The sequence below is a fragment of the Mus pahari genome, chromosome 2, assembly GCF_900095145.1.
Source record: "Mus pahari chromosome 2, PAHARI_EIJ_v1.1, whole genome shotgun sequence".
NCBI classification, from domain to species: domain Eukaryota; kingdom Metazoa; phylum Chordata; class Mammalia; order Rodentia; family Muridae; genus Mus; species Mus pahari.
This window is the reverse complement of record NC_034591.1, coordinates 149,460,722-149,478,766: the sequence shown is the minus strand read 5'-3', so window position 1 is coordinate 149,478,766 and position 18,045 is coordinate 149,460,722. Positions and strand designations below refer to the sequence as shown.

Below are 18,045 nucleotides of genomic sequence, written 5' to 3'. Positions count from 1 at the left end.
GTACTTTCTCTAGCTCCTCCATTGGGGGCCCTGTGTTCCATCCAACAGCTGACTGTGAGCATCCACTTCTGTGTTTGCCAGGCACTGGCATAGCCTTCCAAGAGGCTGCTATATCAGGGTCCTCTGAAGGCTTTTTTAATCACACCCAAAATGTTCAGAATGTCCCTCTGTCATTCCCGCTAGGCCCCATGCAATTTTACTTGCCAAGATTAATTTCCTCCTTGATTGTAGTAGATAATGTGCAATGTAATATTTATATTTCTTATTTTCTTCCCATTTTCCTAGTTTATTATTTGGCTTACTGGTATTATTTGGCTGGTGGAGTTTATAAACCCCACTGGGACACGGGCCTTCTGCTTCCCTTCTTAGTTACTCCTCTTTGGGTAGGAAAATGCTGAGCGAGCTCACTAATTGATTCCTTTCCTTACAGAGGGCTGGCAGTCAGACACCTGGATGAAATTTGGTAGTAATTTTGGTTTATCACAGTTGCTCATGTTATGGTTGTTAACCTTTGTGTATCTAGAGTGAGTGAGGTCATCCCTAATCATTGGTATTAATCAGTGTGATTTATATTTGACAGCTACAAATCCATGTGGAATTGATAATGGTGGTTGTTCCCATTTGTGTTTGATGTCTCCAGTCAAGCCTTTTTATCAGTGTGCTTGCCCAACTGGGGTCAAGCTTCTGGAGAATGGAAAGACCTGCAAAGATGGTAAGGTGGTGGCTATTTACGCGGGGCTGCCTGGTATTCTCTAGGGACAAGTTTATGTTATTGTGTAAGCTCTAGAGTTAGCAGTATGCTGGGAGGCTGGTCACTCAGGTGGCTAATAGCAGGGATGACTTATGTTTTGTGACATCTTTTATTTTTATTTTATGTTATTTCATTTAACATCAAACATGCTGTTTCTTAAGTACTATCTAAATACTTAATTATTAAATACTAATTCATATTAAATACTTATTCAGTACTAATTAAATATTTAAATACCGTTTCTCCTCTTTGGCAATTTTCACAGCCACTGAAATCTCAGTTAAGTCTTGTGAGAAGAGAGCACTATGTCTCATGCAGGCATGTAGCCCTTGGAGATAAGCTGAAGGACAGTCAGTCATTAAACTGTAGTCCAGAAGAATAAAGTGAGATACATGGGATTTTTATTAAGTGATTAAAAGATATTTTTGACTGCTCTTTAACAATGAGTACATTAAGAAAAAAAATTCCTTACTGTACTATTAAAGTAACTTTTATGTTTTTAGCTTAACTGTCCACTTCGCCTCTTCTCCTCACTCTTAATTCCGTATAGACAGAGGCATGTTGGAGAAGGCACTGGTTCAGGGCAGTGCAGGGCTTGTAGTTTGGAGAACACCAGCTCTCCTTTCTCTTAATGAGGGTGTTATTTGTTCTTTCCCCTGTGGGTCACCATTTTGTAGCAGCTAGCAAAACCTGGTAGGAGAATTGTTAGATGTGCACTGGCTTCTTCATCTACCTCTGAGAAGCAGAAGCCTTCATTCCCGAGCTTGAGAGAGAGTTCCTGGCAAGGAGGACAACGAGTCAGTGAGATGGAATTGAGACAACTTAGTGGATGTTTACTAGGAGTTGGCATTGATAGATTATCCTTGTAGTCAAAGGTGAAGCTGGCTGACTCTTGTCAGATGGTTTCCATGGTAAACACTGATTTGGTTTCAATTTAAACAGAAGGGTATTTGTAACATTGCTTTTCTGTTTAGAAATGTACCTTGACTTTGAAAACGAGGATTTATTTCAGAAATGGAGGTTTGTCTTGTTCCTCACAGTGGTACACGTGTCCGGTTAGCAGGCCTTGGGTTTCAGATGCATATTTGGCATCTAGTAGCCTTCAGTTTCCTTTATTGTTTTGATCACTGTGCTCAAATCAGTAGTTCTGTGATTGCTTGCGAAGCTGAACTGACTCCTTTTGGCTGTCAGCAGGGGCAGTGGGCTGCGCAGAATTATTCCTGCCCTGCTTGCGGTCACAATTGGGTTGTGTTTCCTGCAGTTTAGGATTTGTGTATAATCAGCACTCAGGCCAACAGCTCATACTGAAGCTTGTCACTCCTTGTTCTGCGTTTGCAGTTATACTAACTCCAAATTCATATTTAGGTTTATATGCCAGCACCTTTTAGACACATATTTTAGCTGAGATTTTTTTTTTCTTTTACGTTGCTTATTCCTTTAACAGTTTACATATTGTTTTTTTTAATTAGCCTCTTAGGTGATTATTTTGCTGGTGTTTTACTTGAACATTAAAAATAACAAAAAGATTGAGCTTAATATCCTAATTTTTAATTGTTTTCATTGGATCCTAATTCATGATAAAATATTTCAGAAATATTTATAACTCAGTCTTTATTTTTAATGATAAATTAGTTGATGCTTATTTAATACTTTTACACTCAGTACCTTTGTGAATGTTATATCTGTTTATCTTTAGTTTTTGCAGCAACCTTTACACATTTAGCAGACTCTAGGCTTAGAGTGGCTCTGTTTGTCTCAGTTTGTATCCCTACTTGAACCAGATCTTATTGGCTCAAGTGCTCTTACCCACTGATGTGCTTCTTAGACTCCTTCTCCAGTGCAGCCCTTCCCATCTCCACAGCCTCTCCTGTCCTCGGGTCTGTCAGGCATAGATCTATATGTCTTTAAGACAGTGCCACAGAGAGAGAATTTATATACTGTAACATTCTTTTATTTCAAAATTCAGTTTTAAACATTTCTTGTTCTAGATTTTTTTATCATTGTGTATGTGTGCATGTGTGTATGTGTATACATGTATGAACATGTTTTTGCACACACATGTTCATATGTATGGGTGTACACGGAGGCCGGAGAGCCTCCATGTGTTGCTTCCCAGGTGCCATTCACCTCTGTGATTTCTTTCTTTCTTTCTTTCTTTCTTTCTTTCTTTCTTTCTTTCTTTCTTTCTTTCTTTCTTTCTTTCTTTCTTTCTTTCTGGCAGAACTGTAGCATAGAATTTGCCATCTGGGCTAGGCTGGGTGGCCATGGTCCCAGGGATCATCTGCCTGTCCCTATGTCTCGGCTAGGACAGCCAGTGTATTGCCACCAGGACTGGCCTTTTGTATGTGGGTCCAGGGGATCAGACTTGGGTCTTCATGTTTATAAGGCAAGCACTCTGCTGTTTTCCCATCTTATCCTTTAAAGTAAGTGTCTTGAATGAAGGATCTGTATTTTGCAATATTTTTTCTCCATTAATACGTAGTGACTAGGTATAAAATGTCTAGTGATCATCTCTACATGCCCTTATTATTCAGGAGCTGTTAGTGAACGACAAGTGGGGGTCAAGCCTGATTTGGAGAGGTTAACGATTATGGCCTTGCCTGACTCTTCTGCTTCACATAGCGCTTTCTAGTTCTACTCTAAAGAGAGTTGGTATTCTTTTAAATTCAGTTAATTTTTATTCCTGAAGACATCTGCATTCTTTTATAGAGAGTGACTAAGTTTTGCCCATGGCTTTCAAATGTTTGGTTGATTTTTCTTTGTTGTTTTAGGTGCCACTGAACTATTGCTGTTAGCCCGACGGACAGACTTGAGGCGAATTTCTTTGGATACACCTGATTTTACTGACATTGTCCTGCAGTTAGAAGATATCCGGCATGCCATTGCCATAGACTACGATCCTGTAGAAGGCTACATATACTGGACTGATGACGAAGTGAAGGCCATCCGTCGCTCTTTCATAGATGGATCTGGCAGTCAGTTTGTGGTCACGGCCCAGATTGCTCATCCTGATGGTATTGCTGTTGACTGGGTTGCAAGGAACCTGTACTGGACAGACACTGGCACGGATCGCATAGAAGTGACAAGGCTCAATGGGACCATGAGGAAGATCTTGATTTCAGAGGACTTAGAGGAGCCCCGGGCTATCGTGTTAGATCCCATGGTTGGGTAAGAAGTGCTGATATTAGTAATCTGTTTTCTACAGGTAACTAGAGGCACAGCTCAGGTGACAAAAACTCTTGGGGTTGATTGTTTTTCGGTAAACAGTTTGCATCAACTTTAGAGTGTAGCAATTAGAATATGGTCTCAAAGGATTGCTACTGGAAGACAAGCTTCTGACTATCTTGAGTAACTTATTTCTGAATTAAGCTAGACTTGCTGATCTGGGTGTGGCTTGTAGGTTTTGTTCAGATTGTATCTTGGTTGTGAAAAATGTGGAAAGAAATTATTTTCAAAACTCTGTGCGCTTTCCCCAGCAGATTTGATTTTATCCTATTCAGTTGTTCCTGTGAGAATTATCTTACTGTATAGTTTTTTTGAGTGACTCACATTTCTGTGAGCTTATTTGAGGGCTGATGCATTGACAGATGGTATGCCTCAGTTTACACCAGTGCCTTGGAGCCACTTCCATTCAGGAGCCTTAGCTATCACTTAGCACCACGGGGAATATTAGTTATTTGGGGATTCAGTTTGTCACCTGACTATTTATACTAGGTAACTTTTTCTACCAGAGTTGACAAGCCATCAAGCAAGAGTGGCGTGACATGGCAAGAAACAGAAATATAGTAGAAAAAAAATGTGTAGTAATGAAGTCTAATGAGAGTCCATTGGGAGACATTTTCATCAACCCCAGAGAGCAGTTTTGATCTGAGAGTGTACTTGTATACTGCTGTGATACACATTAGAAACGTTCTCTACCGAAGCTTAAGTCCTATTATTTTTCTTCCCTCCTCCCATGGCATTGACTGATGGTAATGTAATGTGTGCAGTGGGCTTCACTTTTGTTCTCTGCTTTCAGCTGAGGTTTTTTTTTTTTTTTTAATTTTTTTCTTTTTTCTTTTTTCTGTCTTTATAGGTACATGTATTGGACAGACTGGGGAGAAATCCCAAAAATAGAGCGAGCTGCTCTGGACGGATCTGACCGAGTAGTTCTTGTCAACACTTCCCTTGGTTGGCCAAATGGCTTAGCCCTGGATTATGATGAAGGCACAATATACTGGGGAGACGCCAAAACAGACAAAATTGAGGTTTGTTTCTTTTTAAAAATATTTAAAACCAATTTTATAATGGTTTCTGGGCCAGTAGTACTTTGGTTTACATAGCCTCTGAGCAGTTGTCTGGAATTCCAGGACATCATTTCCAGAGATCTCCCTCCGTGTTCATAGAGCTCAGGACAGTAGGTTGTCTTGCACCTAATCCTGGGGTTTCCGAGTTATGTAGGTACAGGAAATGTGGATTCTGTTTTTTTTGGTCTTTTGTAAATGATGGGCTTTGTTTTAAGTGAAGTTCCTGCCTGAATTTTCTACAGCTTGTTTTTTGCAAACCAAAATTATATAAGATCCACACAAGCAATCCTGGCAGTCTTAAGTCAGGAAAACAAAGTGTACGTGGGTGCATGCATGCATGTGTGCAACTTTTTGTTGTTTTGGGTATTGGATTTGGTGGCGGGATATAGTAAGTATTCAGTTGGTTACAAACATTTTGTTTATGTAGACATGGTTTCACTGTATAGACTAAGCTAGTTTAGACCCATGATTCTTCTGTGTTAGTTTCCCAAGTTCTGGGATTGTAGGTATGTGCCCACCATACCACATTAAAAACAAGTTTTAGATTGATGTGTGGACTACATGGAAGGAATAGCCAAATCCTGGGAAAAAATTTTACCAACGGACAGAATTAAGTTTGTGGGAAATAGAATTATAGCGAAAATAACGAGTGGTAAATATTTTATCACAATGTTTTGTAAATAACACATCCTTGATGCTAAATATAGATTAGGCTGTCCTTTTAGGGATGCATGGCTTTTCATATAAGGAATGACTTTGAAGAAAAGGACTCTGTAGACAGCCTCTGCCCCTATCTTATGGATGGATGCACAGTTGGAACTATGGGGCAGTTATTTTAGAAAGGTAATTCTGAGACAAGCCAAGGACAGTTGGGGAATAATGAATTAAAGGGCCTTCCTTCCAGAGTGGAAACTTAGAATTGAAGGAACCCAAAATACTTCACCAGTCCCAAATATTGGAAATTGCATCCCCCTAACAGCTGGTTTCTATTAGCAAAGCTCTGTATGGCCTAACTGTGTAACATTCCTCCGTGTTATTACAGTTTCAGTGCACCATCCCCCATCCCAGTCCATGTTAGGATTTGGATCTTTGGCAGCTGGAAGGGAATGCTAACGTGGCAGAGGTGATAGATTGATGTTTCAGAGAGGCTGCTGCCTTTGTTTGCTTAAGTATGCATCACTCATCAGCCCTGGCCCTTCACAGCGTGTGCTGTGGGTCAGGTGTGGACTCTACACGAGCGTATGGGAAACAGTTAAAAGCTTAATGTATTCCTAGGAGAAGGGTCTAGTTTTGAGATTCTTTTTCCTTTTTAAAAAAGATTCATTTATTTATTTTTTTATGTATATGAGTGCTCTATCTACATATATACTTACACGCCAGAATAGGGTATCAGAATCATTACAGATGGTTGTGAGCCATCCTATGCTTGCTGAGAATTGAACTCAGGACCTCTGGAAGAACAGCTGGTGAGATTTTACACAAGAGGGAAAATGCTTAATTTATTATCATCTAGAGATGTTTAAAAAATTCATTATTTGGTTTTGTTGTTTGTTTACTGTGACCAATTAATTGGCTTGAAAAGACAGGCATTGCTTCTTGCTTCTTACAGAGTGCATTCTCCTCCCCATTTCCAGGTGTATTATTTTAGACACATAAATTTAGTCAAAGTCATGGTAGTTGAGGGGGATTCAGTTAGAGAAATGAGAATTTATTCATGCAATGAGTACATAATAATTGGTTTAATAAAACTTACTGTATATACAGTGGTACTGTTTGTCCCCCTCCCCTTCTCTACTTCTTCCCTGTGGTATTATCTGCCCTTTGCTTAACATGTACAAGGTTTTGGGTTCTAGCACACAGCTGTTAGTTGTGTAACCCCTCAGACATATCTAGAACACAATAGTTACTCCTATTTTTTTCTTCCAATAATTTTTTATTCACTTTATATCCTGATCACAGTCCTACCCCCTTCCTTCCCAGGGCTACCCTTAAAAATCCCCTTCTCCCCCAAATTGCCTTTGGGCACTCTCCCCTTGGGTACAACCCCACCTGGGACATCTCATCCTAGCAGGATTAAGCAGATCCTGTCCCATTGAGCCCAACCAGGCAGTCCAGGTAGGGGGAAGGGGAAAGGGCAGGGAAGAGAGACTTAGCCTCTGCTCCAGTGGGTCTAGGTCCAGCTCCTATGTGCTCCCTGGTTGGTGGCCTAGGCTCTGTGAGTCCCCATGGGCTCAAGTTAGTTGAGGTCTTCTTGTAGTGTCCTTGACCCCTCTGGCTTTCTCACTTGTATCCCTGAGTCTTTGACAAGACTCCCTGAGCTCTGCCTTGACACTTAAAATCATCTTCTACAAATAGAGTCAGAGCACAGGATGGTTGGTATTAATGATGTCACATTTTTAGCAGTGGCACCACACTTCTTCCATACACAGATGTGTAGGTAAGGATGCAGTACACTCTGCATCTGCCTCCATGCGCTGCTCGATGAAGCCTCTCAGGAGACAGTTATGCTAGGTTCCTGAATGTAAGCAACCTCCCAATCTTGATTGTGTTGCCCAGGCTCTGTTGCCCAGACTCTGTTGTCCTGGGCTGTAGTGATTCTCCTGCTTTAGCCTCAGAGGGTTGGGACTAAAGTGTGTCTGTGCCTTGCAAGGACTATATCTTGCTTATTAATTCCCTTTTATACTAATGTGTAAAGTTGCTCATGGATGGCAGACTGAGTTGTGTTAAGAGCACAGCACTTCATCTAGATTCATCTTACATAACCTGAGGAGGAAAAGCCTTCCTTTTCTACCCTGAGACTAGTGGTGGTTATGAAAGCACATGTTCCTGTGTGTCCATTCTTGTGTACTTGAGAGTGAGTAGACAGTTAATATCAAAGTTTACACTTTGTGAAAGGTGTGTAATTTTAAAGTTGTATTGTTAGACTCCTGGTTGATTCCTCTGACCTAGTAAGGATGGTAATATCCCTTCCAACCCTGTCTTCTAAGAGAGCTTCCCAGCTGTGTTATGTTTAGGAGTGGGAGCTGTTTATTCCTGGGACTGTAAGGGAGTACCAGGCTGTGGGAACCCTGTTTGCTTCTGAAGACTTAGAGTTTATTTTGGATAAAATATTTACAGTACTCTTGAGAAGAGAAAGATAGTTACCTGTGAAATTATTCTGTGGTACAACAGTGTTTTGTGTTTAGCGTGGAGGACAGAGAGGAGCTGGGACGCTTCTCCACACTGGCCTCTGCCCCTCCAGTGGATAGGTGCCTGGGGTCTGTTCTCCTCCTTTTTGTCAAAGTGACAGACGCTGGTGGTGTTGAGTTGAGTAAGGGTTCAGGGAAACAAGGGGGAAGAACAGAGGGCCCCAGCTTTCACTTCGGATTCTTGTTTTTACAGAGCTGTGGACAGGTAGATTTTTTTGACACTTACAAATGTCCCTACAAATAGAGGCAGGGCACAGGATGATATTAATGATGTCACTTAAAAAAACCAGTGGCGCCATGCTCCTTCCATATAAAGACGCGTAGGTGAGGAGAGTCTGCTTCCGCAGCTCGGCAGCAGTGGGTGGTGGTTAAAGGAGCAAGCTCCTGCTCGTCCTGCTGCCTCTACAGAGTGTGGGAATGCTCCCGTCACAGCTGGGCAGACCGTCCAGTCGCAACTGGAGTGTTTACAGCTGCTTGGAGTAGTAGAAAGAAGTTTTCATTTTTCTGGAAAGGAAAATGTCAAAAACCTTTATTTCTCTTTTATATGACCTTATAATTATTGGAAAACCATTGTTGTTTTGACAACATTCACATCTTCTTGGTCAGCCCCAAACATGGTTTGCATCTTGTACCTGCAATACTGCTTACTAATAGCAAAAACAAGTCATTGATACTTTAAAACATTCTTTGCTGTGATACAAAATTAAGAAAATACTGTTATCTTGGTCTTTTTTGTTTGTGTTGTGTTGTTTTGGTTTTAGTCTTTGAGAATGGGTATCTAACATTGCCCAGTCTGTCCTCATGGTCACCTTCCTGCCTTGCTCTCCCAAGTGTTGGGAGGTTACAAGACTGCATCACCCTATCCAGTGTAGCTACACTTGGTATTTACTGCTATTCTTGTCTTGGACATGTGTAAATTTGTTTGAAATCTCTTAAGTTCCTTTACTTTAATAATACAGTAAATGTAGGTTATGTAGTCCAGATCTGATTATACCTGGCACTGTTTCCCCCCCTGAGGAAGAGAGACAGATTATTAAAACCTTTCAGTACCAAGCATTTTTGAATAAAGAGATATTATTGTCTGTGTTATGTTGAAAACTTGGCAGTTGCTGAATGTTCTGTTTCATATTCTGAATCTGCAATTGCTGGGCTGCATTTTCCTCTCCTGACAGCTTCCTCTGCTTTATCAATATCCTAATAAGGAGATTTCTTTCCCAAGTATTCAGATTTCTTTTTAAAGGAATTTCTTTGTCTTATATTTTTAGCCTATTTAATGTGCAAGTCTGTCAGAAGACCATAGACCTGTCTATGCTGCTTTTCCTTGGTGCTGGTTTCTAAGATTAAGAAGTTATAGCACTGTAATTATCTTTTGTTAAGATAAAGCTATTGATTTTATATGTCAAATGTCAATGAGTACTTTCTTTTGAATCTTCTCCAGTTTATAACATCCATTGTCTAGTTTTCCTAAAGTTGATTATGCTTTCAGTTTGAGAAATCTTCAAGATAGTGTATTTAATTTTCTGAATCTTTGTATTTCTTTACCACACTGTGTGTATGTTTGTAGATTTATATTTTCCTCCGTGTCTTCCTGACATCTCATCACAGACAAAAGATTGATAAAACCCTGTCATTGAATTCTTAAGCATGATTTTGCCTTATTCTTGTTACTTTATGTCTTTCAGGGGCACATAGGGGTTCATAGTAAGCATGTGAGCCCCTATTGAAAGTTTGTTGACATAATACAGTCGTAGAGACAGTTAATGTGTTATAACCTACAGGAGCCAGAGCAGCCCGGGAGCACGTGTGTGTTGCTGTCTCATTAGACTCTCAGTCTGGCACTCAAGTATGAACAAAGGGAGCCGATGATAGGTGCTGTCGGGCTTTCCTGACTGCCTCACCAGGCAACATGATTCATTTTGATTAGGTCTCTGGATAGTTTCATCTATAAAATTTCAGAACAGTCTAATGCATGCTGGTACTTAGCATTTTAGTAGTGTAGTTCTGAACTCACTTGTTCTTGAGCCATTTTAAAAAATTATGCTGTTGTTTTGGTTTTACAACCTGTGTTTAATATAAAGTCACTTAATATGGACAGTGATGCTTTTAGTTTCAGTCCTAGTCTTCTTAAAGTACTTTATTCCTGGGCTGTAGGCATAGCTCAGGCTATGTCCAATATTACTTACCTAGTACATACAGGGCCCTGAGCCGGGGCACCCTTACCACCCAGGATTATTCCTTTGAGCTTTGAGCTCAGGGGACAAGGTTTTACTATCTTCCCTTCTTGTCAGGAATGGAATCTTTATCTTCAAGCTTATGTCATGTTAAGTAGGGAAGTATGGAACCATTTTACAATACAGAACCCTTACTTTCATTTTTTATTTTATATTTTATATTTAAGCGAGTGACCTTAGATAATTTACATAATCTTTAGTGTTTATATTTTGGTCAATAAGACCACTTAAACAATGTTTAAGGTTCTTTTTTGCTGTAACAATTTCTGGTGTTTATTCTCTTAACTGTCTCTTAGGTTAAGAAAGGATAATTTACCTTCCTTGGAAGAATTACTAAAAGGAATTTAGATTGCAGATGGATTTTTTTTTTTTAAATTTGCTTCAGAGCTATTCACTATTAATGTAAAGAAACTTGTTTGGAACTGTAGCTCTTTAGTAACTCAGTTTTTCTGACAGGCCCTTTCTGCTAAGCTGTCTGTGACTTCTCATGGAGAGGAATGACTAGATGTCCAGTGATAGACTGAGGACATGATTTCTTCAAGTCTAGCTTGGTGAGCCTGTGAGCTTAGTTTGGCTAAGGGGTTACGTATGGGAGAATGGATAATTTATAGGCAACACCATCAAAGAAGAGTCTCCCTCTCAGTGATTACTAACTTCTTATATATTCTTGGGGAGGGTGGGGCCTCATCTTCCCCTCTTCCTTGAGTGCCGTATTGACTCATGAGTCCTTCATTAATTGCTTGGTGAGCATCCCCTTCACCCTCTGTGATGGTTTGTATATGCTAGGCCCAGGGAGTCTCATTATTTGGAGGTGTGGCCTTTTGGAGTATGTGTGACCATGTTGGATTAGGTGTGTTGTTGTGGGTGTGGGCTCTAAGACCCTACTCCTAGCTGCCTGGAATTCAATCTTTCACTAGCAGCCTTCAGATGAAGATGTAGAACTCTCAGCTCTGTCTGCATCATGCCTGCCTGGATGCTGCCCTGTTCCCACCTTGATGATGAAGGACTAAACCTCTGAACCTGTAAGCCAGCCCCAATTAAATGTTGTTACAAGAGTTGCCTTGGTCATGGTGTCCATTCACAGCAGTAAAATCCTAGCTAACATACCCCTCCCCCCTTTCTGTAAGAGAATGTTGATGAGGATTGCCTGTGGTAACCACAGCAGCCCTGATTGCAATGGCCACATCTTCATGTCCAGAGGACAGTGTCAGAGCTCCAGAAGACAGTCTGGTCGGTTACTGGCGCAAGTGATAGGTTTAGTAAATGCTTAAAGCTGTTGGTTGATGTTTACCAAATAAATTAATTCTTTTAAATAATTGAGTCCATCTAAAATACTATTTTAGGGGCGGAAGATTGTTGTGAAAATTTTTTTAGATGTGGGAACCTACTGTAGATTTAAAAAGTCATTGATATTTTTATTGTCTTTAAAAGGGTTGGAAAGGGTACGTGGGTAAATAATGGCAAAAGATCACTACTTGGGAACATCCTGAGAAGGAGTTTGCCAAAGATGGAGTAGTTAACAGATGTAGGAGTTTTGACTTCTTATGTCATCAGGTATCAGCAGCTATTTAAAGATTTCATCTCTGTTCATTTTGGAGGTTTTCTCTGATGTAAAAAGATTCTTCAGCTTGCCCTCCTCCCTAACTATTCAACTTTAAATGTGATCTGTAATATAAAAATTTAGACCTGCAAAGAATGTAATAATGCAAGCTTAAAGGGCTGAGGATGTAGCTCAGGGCTAAAGTACTTGCTTAGCATGTGTGAGGCCCTGGCAGCGGTCCCCAGAACATATCACCACCACAAGAAAATAATGCAACCCTGTAATTATTTGTTAAACTAATTTTTGGATGAACCCTGATAACTTGACTTTGATCTTTAATACCACTTCTGTATTCTAGCTACAGTGTTATTCTTTGAGAAAAATCCTATGCTATCTCAGTTACTTTTCTATTGCACTGATAAAACACCGTGGCCAAGGCAACTTACAGAAGGGTTTCTTGGGCCTTAGAGCTGTAGAAGTATGAGTGTATCACTGTCCTGGGCAGGCAGCAAGCGGGCATGGCACTGGAACAGCTGAGTGAGTGCTCATATCTCAGTCCACAAACAGGAAGCAGAAAGGTAAGTTTGAACTGGCACAAGTATTTTGAAACCTCAGAGTCCACCCCCAGTGACATACTTCCTTTAGTAAGGCCACACTTCCTAGTCCCCACAGCTTCCAACTGGGGACCAAGTGCTCTAGGCTTATGGGGGGCATCTGTTCAAACCACCATGGATGCCTTACAGACTTCAGTAGCTTACAGGTGCTGAGTAGATAGATAGCTTCCTGGGCTTTTAGAGTTTTACTGCTTTTGAACAAAAGAAAGCTGTTTTCGGGTCTCATAACATTAGCCATTATTTGTTTCTCAAAGAACATCCTTACACCAGAGATCTTTGTTCCTTCTGTTCTAGTGTTCTCTTTCTGAAAGTTCAGGAATATTGGTGGTCCCCACCCCCACCCCAGGGAAAAGAATAGAACACAAGTCTCTCACTCAAAGTGCAGTCAGTGCTTTTTGTTCTGTCTTGTGCTGCCTCAGTTTTAAATTGTCCATTCTGAATACATTCAGACTTAAAGTTTTCAAGAACTATCGCTTTCACTGGGTTCATGTTAGATGGCCATGAAGCATTATCTACACTCAGGTTAGCTCTAGTGCCAGTTTTATCATTTCTTCTGTGTTGTGGGGAGTCATGTGGCTCTCCTACAGCTTTAGCCAGCTGCTCACTTGCACAGAATCATGGACGCTGGTGTTTATTCTTAAGATAGTTCACTGTTTTATAAGCTGTTCCTAGTTGACTTTTGTTCCCTTTTTACATGCCTCGTTTTTTTTTAAGTTGTAAAAACACAGTGGGCTGGAGAGATGATGGCTCAGTGGCTAAGAGCACTAACTGCTCTTTCAGAGGTCCCGAGTTCAGTTCCCAGCAACCACATGGTGGCTCACAACCATCTGTAACAGACTCTGATGCCCTCTTCTGGGGTGTTTGAAGAAAGTGACAATGTACTCATATAAAACAAACAAATAAACAAATAAATATTTAAAAAACAAAACAAAAAACCACAGGCAACAAACATTATGTTAACATTTTCAACGGAAATACAGCAGATCTCTGGGGTGGTTTTCGTCATCCACAATGATAGCCATTGGACAGCACCCCCGCCCATTTCCCTTCTCCAGCAGGCACAGGCCGCCGCCAGCATTCTGCTGCCCTTTACTAAGACAGTAGAGTATCAGGCACGTTTTCTTACTATCTGATCACTTCCATTTTTATTTATTATTTAAGGCTGTGTTGCGTATGTGTGAGCCAAATTAGTTTAGCCCCATCTATCTGTTGATGTACATCATGTTTGCTTCTTCCTCCTGGTTTGAACAGTCTACCACAATGGAGCATAAATGTCTGTCTGAGGTCTGGCCTTCATTTCTTTTGGGTATGTACTTAGAAGTGGGATGTCTGGGTCACACCATTTTAAGCTTTCCAGGAGCCCCAATCATTTACCTCTCCTAGCCTTATCTCACAGTTCCCTCGCCTCCATCCTGGGATCTGCTATTTTTCTAAGGAGCTTTAGTTCTTTTTGGAGTGTATTTAAAATCTGTATCTGGGTCTGAGTTGTGCTTACTTGTCTTGGGGCAATCAATCTGCTTTTTAATATTAAAGTATTATAATTAATGCATTTTTATACTCTGCAAATAGAATTTGTTTTAGCTGTGTTTAAAAAAAATGAGAGGTAAGTTAACAGTGTTTCTTGATTTATTTGTGACTTCAAGACAGTGGAACTCTCAAAGCATTTGATAAATCGTTGAATATAATTGACTTAATAGTGTTCATCGTAATGGTGCCTTTATCTGGAAATCAGTTCGCTCTCACTCGCTCCCATTTTTAGTTTTCAAGACAGGGTTTCTCTGTGTAGCCCTGGAATTCACTCTGTAGACCAGGCTGGCCTTGAATACAGAGAAACATATGGGAAACAGTTCTTAATTTATATGCTTTACATGAATAATTCAGGTTAAAAAAAAATTCTATTGAAATAGTAACTTAAGAGCTAAGGCTCTATCTGAAAAAGGAGCCTAGTAACTGGAAATGTCTAATTCTAAGCCTGATTATTTTCAGTAATTATATAAAATTACATAGTATAATTAACACATTGCTATTTTCTTTTTAATGCTAAAAACACGTAAATATGCTTAGAGGTAGGTGTCAGGGCCTAGGTTTGAGAGCTTTGAGGGTGGCACTGTAAGCAGGTCCGTGATATCCCTTAATTCTGCCTTCTGTGTCAGAGCATTCCTTGTTGTTTTGCTATATTTTCTGGACTGGTCTTGAACTCGTAGACTCTAGTAATCCTCCTGCCTCAGCCTTCTAAGTGAAATGTTCCCTTTCCCACCCTCTCTTTCAGCTTGTTACATTTTTGACTATGACAGTCTGCTGCAGTTAGATTTTTGTATCAAAGATAAAATACACTTCTCTAAATTCTTCATGCACAAGCTTTGAATGACCTGCTTTCTTTTGGATAGTGACTGGAATATTTAAAACAGAATGATTCATTTCCAGCCAGCAGTGTTTCTCAACTGTCCTTATGTTGTGACCCCAACCATAAATTTATTTCATTGCTACTTCATAACTGTAATTTTGCTAGTTATAAATCATGATGTAAATATCTAATATGCAGGATATTTGATATGCTGCTTCCAAGGGTTCATGACCCCCAGGCTGAGAATTGCTGATTTAGAGTATAATTTACGTGTACACTATGGAACTCTGAGGCTTCACCACTCTAGCTGTTTTTCTGTCATGTGTTCCGTCAACATGTCTAGTCATGTGAAGTTCCATAGAAGCAGTTTGGGTAGTTGGCTGGCAGTAGTCCAAGATTTCATGGCTAAGTCTGTCTTGACATTTAATTAGCTGATGAAGCTGCTGAAAAACTGGATGTGATGTCTATGGGAATTTTGCCATTACTTAGTCTTTGTGCACATTGTGTTCTATGTGTTAGCTGAAATCTATTGCCTGTTACAGCCTATATCTCAGTGTGGCTAACAGAATGTGGGAATGCCTCAGAATGTGAGCACTACACCACAGTATGGTGGTGGGTGCTGGGCCCCTGCACACTTTAGTTCAGATGTGGAGTTAGATTTTAGAAATGACAGAAGTCTAATTTCAGTTTAGCTAATTAAGCTAGTCTGAGGTAATGAAGTGAAACACTCTTAGGAGTTGCCAGATATAATTAATGCTGGCTTAGTTTTTAAAGCATAAAGGTTATCTTTTGGAGTCACCTGAACTTTTTTCATTTGTTCTGGATTTAGATACAAATGAGCTTTTTTACAATCATTTGCTTTACTTTGAATATAAAGGGCTTAAAATCGTATGTATAAACCTAATAATCTCTCTAAAACTGTTGGTTGGCAATGAGAACTGGATAGCGATTTTCCTGGAGAGCGAGCAGCTTCTTCATCTTCCATGCTGCCTCTCCTGAAGGCAGCATGGCTGATCTGAGAGCATGCTTCCTAGTAGCAATGTCACCTCTGCAGAAGGAAACTGGTTCCAGGAGTCATTGCACCTGACACAGATGGAAACAGCATTCTATAGATTTTAATTTTTATGTTCAGACTTCACTTAAGCTGTTGATCTTTAAATTTTTTCAGAGACTCCTTTTAATTGCTCTCTGCATCATATTAAAGAACAAAAGCGATAAGAGCATTTATTCCTCACAAGCAATTATCATTATTGTTATTTAGGTGTCTTTAGACCTGTTCCTTATCTCTCTCCCTCCATTTTTCTCAAGGAAAACTTCAGGCATAGAGAAAGCAGAATAAAGATAACCGTGAACCACCCAGCTGTCTATGCTGGCTCATCTAGAACGCTGCACAGCTCAAGCGAAGAGTTCTCTTATTAATATTACTGCTGCTTTGAGATTGGAAGAAGCAGAGTAGTTAGGCCTTTTAGTTACTCTCAAACACAGAAGGTACTGTTTTGAAATGTGAGCTTGTAAAGGAAATGTAAGAGGGAAGATTTTAAAGTGTAGTTTTTGTTGTACCTTCTACCCGAGACTGAAGATAACAGGCACAGGATGGGTAGGGTTATAAATTTAAATACAGAAGAATAAATTCATTGTATGCTGTATACTGACCTCATTGAAACTTGAATCCACACAGTCCAGCATGCAGCCACTAGCCAGATGTATGGGTGTCTGAGTTGACCTGTATAAAATCCAGAGTAAGAGTCCTAGAATAAAAACAAATTCTTAAAACCTAATTAATAAACTTAATATTTATTTATTGAGAAAAGATTTGGCTATGTTAGATTAAGTATATAATGTTGTCTGTGCTCCATTTTACTTTTTACTATGTGGCTACCAGAGAATTTGGAAAAGATGGGCATGGTGGTCTATATTTAAAATCCCAGCCCTTTGAAGTAGGAAGGGTTGATGTGTGTGGCCAGGACTAAGTGGGGTACACAGCGAGAGCTTGTCTCGGAATACCAGATAAAAACTAGAGAAGCTGAAATTGCCACTCACTTGGCTCATGTTTGTGAATTGTATTCTATTTTCCTTGGAGAACATTGTTTTAGAACCAATTCTGTTGTCAAAATTATAACAGATGAGAACAGGAAGACTAAGGAATTAAGAGGAAAAATGTGAATACAATTATGTTAAAGTATTTAGCACATCTTAATTACATCAACTAAATTGAAGTAAACATGACTTGTTATGTCTTGTGTGGATTCTTTCTGCTCCAGTCAAAGCATCTTTGTTAGAATCTCTCAGAAGACACACCGAGTGCATCCTTCACCATGTGACTTTAACATACATTAATTCTTTTCTTCTAGAAATCCCTTATTTCCATGTCGGAGTTTTACTGCTTCAAGATGAATTTCAGCTGCTGTTTGCTGAGCAGTTTCCCTGTTCTCTCTGGTCCACAAGGGCATATACTGTGGTTTGACTGCATGTGCAGCCCACCTCTCTGCCTTAGCCTTGCTCTCATTTACCTTAGCAGTCATGTCTTTGGTAGTGATTTGGTGAATTAGCTCCATTTATTAATCTTTGATTTAGGGAAAGATGGTGTGGTGGTTTGAATATGCTTGGCCCATAGGGAGTGTACTGTTAGAAGGCATGGTTGTGTTGGAGGAAGTGTGTCAATGTAGGGATGGGCTTTGAAGCTCTACCCAGTGTGGAAAAATCAGTTTTTCTCCTGGCTGCAGTCAGTTCAAGATGCAGAATTTTTAGCTCATCCTGCGCCATGCCTCCCTGGAAGCTGCCATGCTCCTACCTTGTTGATAATGGAAAACCTCTGAATCTATAAGCCAGCCCCAATTAATGTGGTCCTTTAGTGTAGATTGTAGATAGTCAGCACTGAACAATCAATGAAATATAGATTAAATGAGAAATAATTAAATTGAGGTAAATTTAAATCTTTTGATGCAAGTATGGGCAAAGTGCTCCTTTTGTTCACTAATTTAGTTATCTATGTGTAAGTAACAAAACCAGATACGCCTGAAGTTAGGAAACAGGAATGAGGCTGTCAGCACATCATAGGCCTGTATTAATTTTATCCTTTATCACTGTGGTT

The 18,045-nt window shown here is 39.9% G+C and overlaps 1 protein-coding gene across 1 annotated transcript in view; it reads left to right on the top strand.

Moving 5' to 3' along the window:
- Lrp6 (LDL receptor related protein 6) overlaps positions 1-18,045 on the top strand; it is a 122,882-nt gene that overhangs the window by 56,947 nt on the left and 47,890 nt on the right. The window contains exons 5-7 of the mRNA XM_021188702.2: positions 581-712; positions 3,523-3,919; positions 4,827-4,998. Coding sequence (XP_021044361.1) covers positions 581-712; positions 3,523-3,919; positions 4,827-4,998 — 701 coding nt within the window. The remainder of the gene's footprint in view (positions 1-580; positions 713-3,522; positions 3,920-4,826; positions 4,999-18,045) is intronic.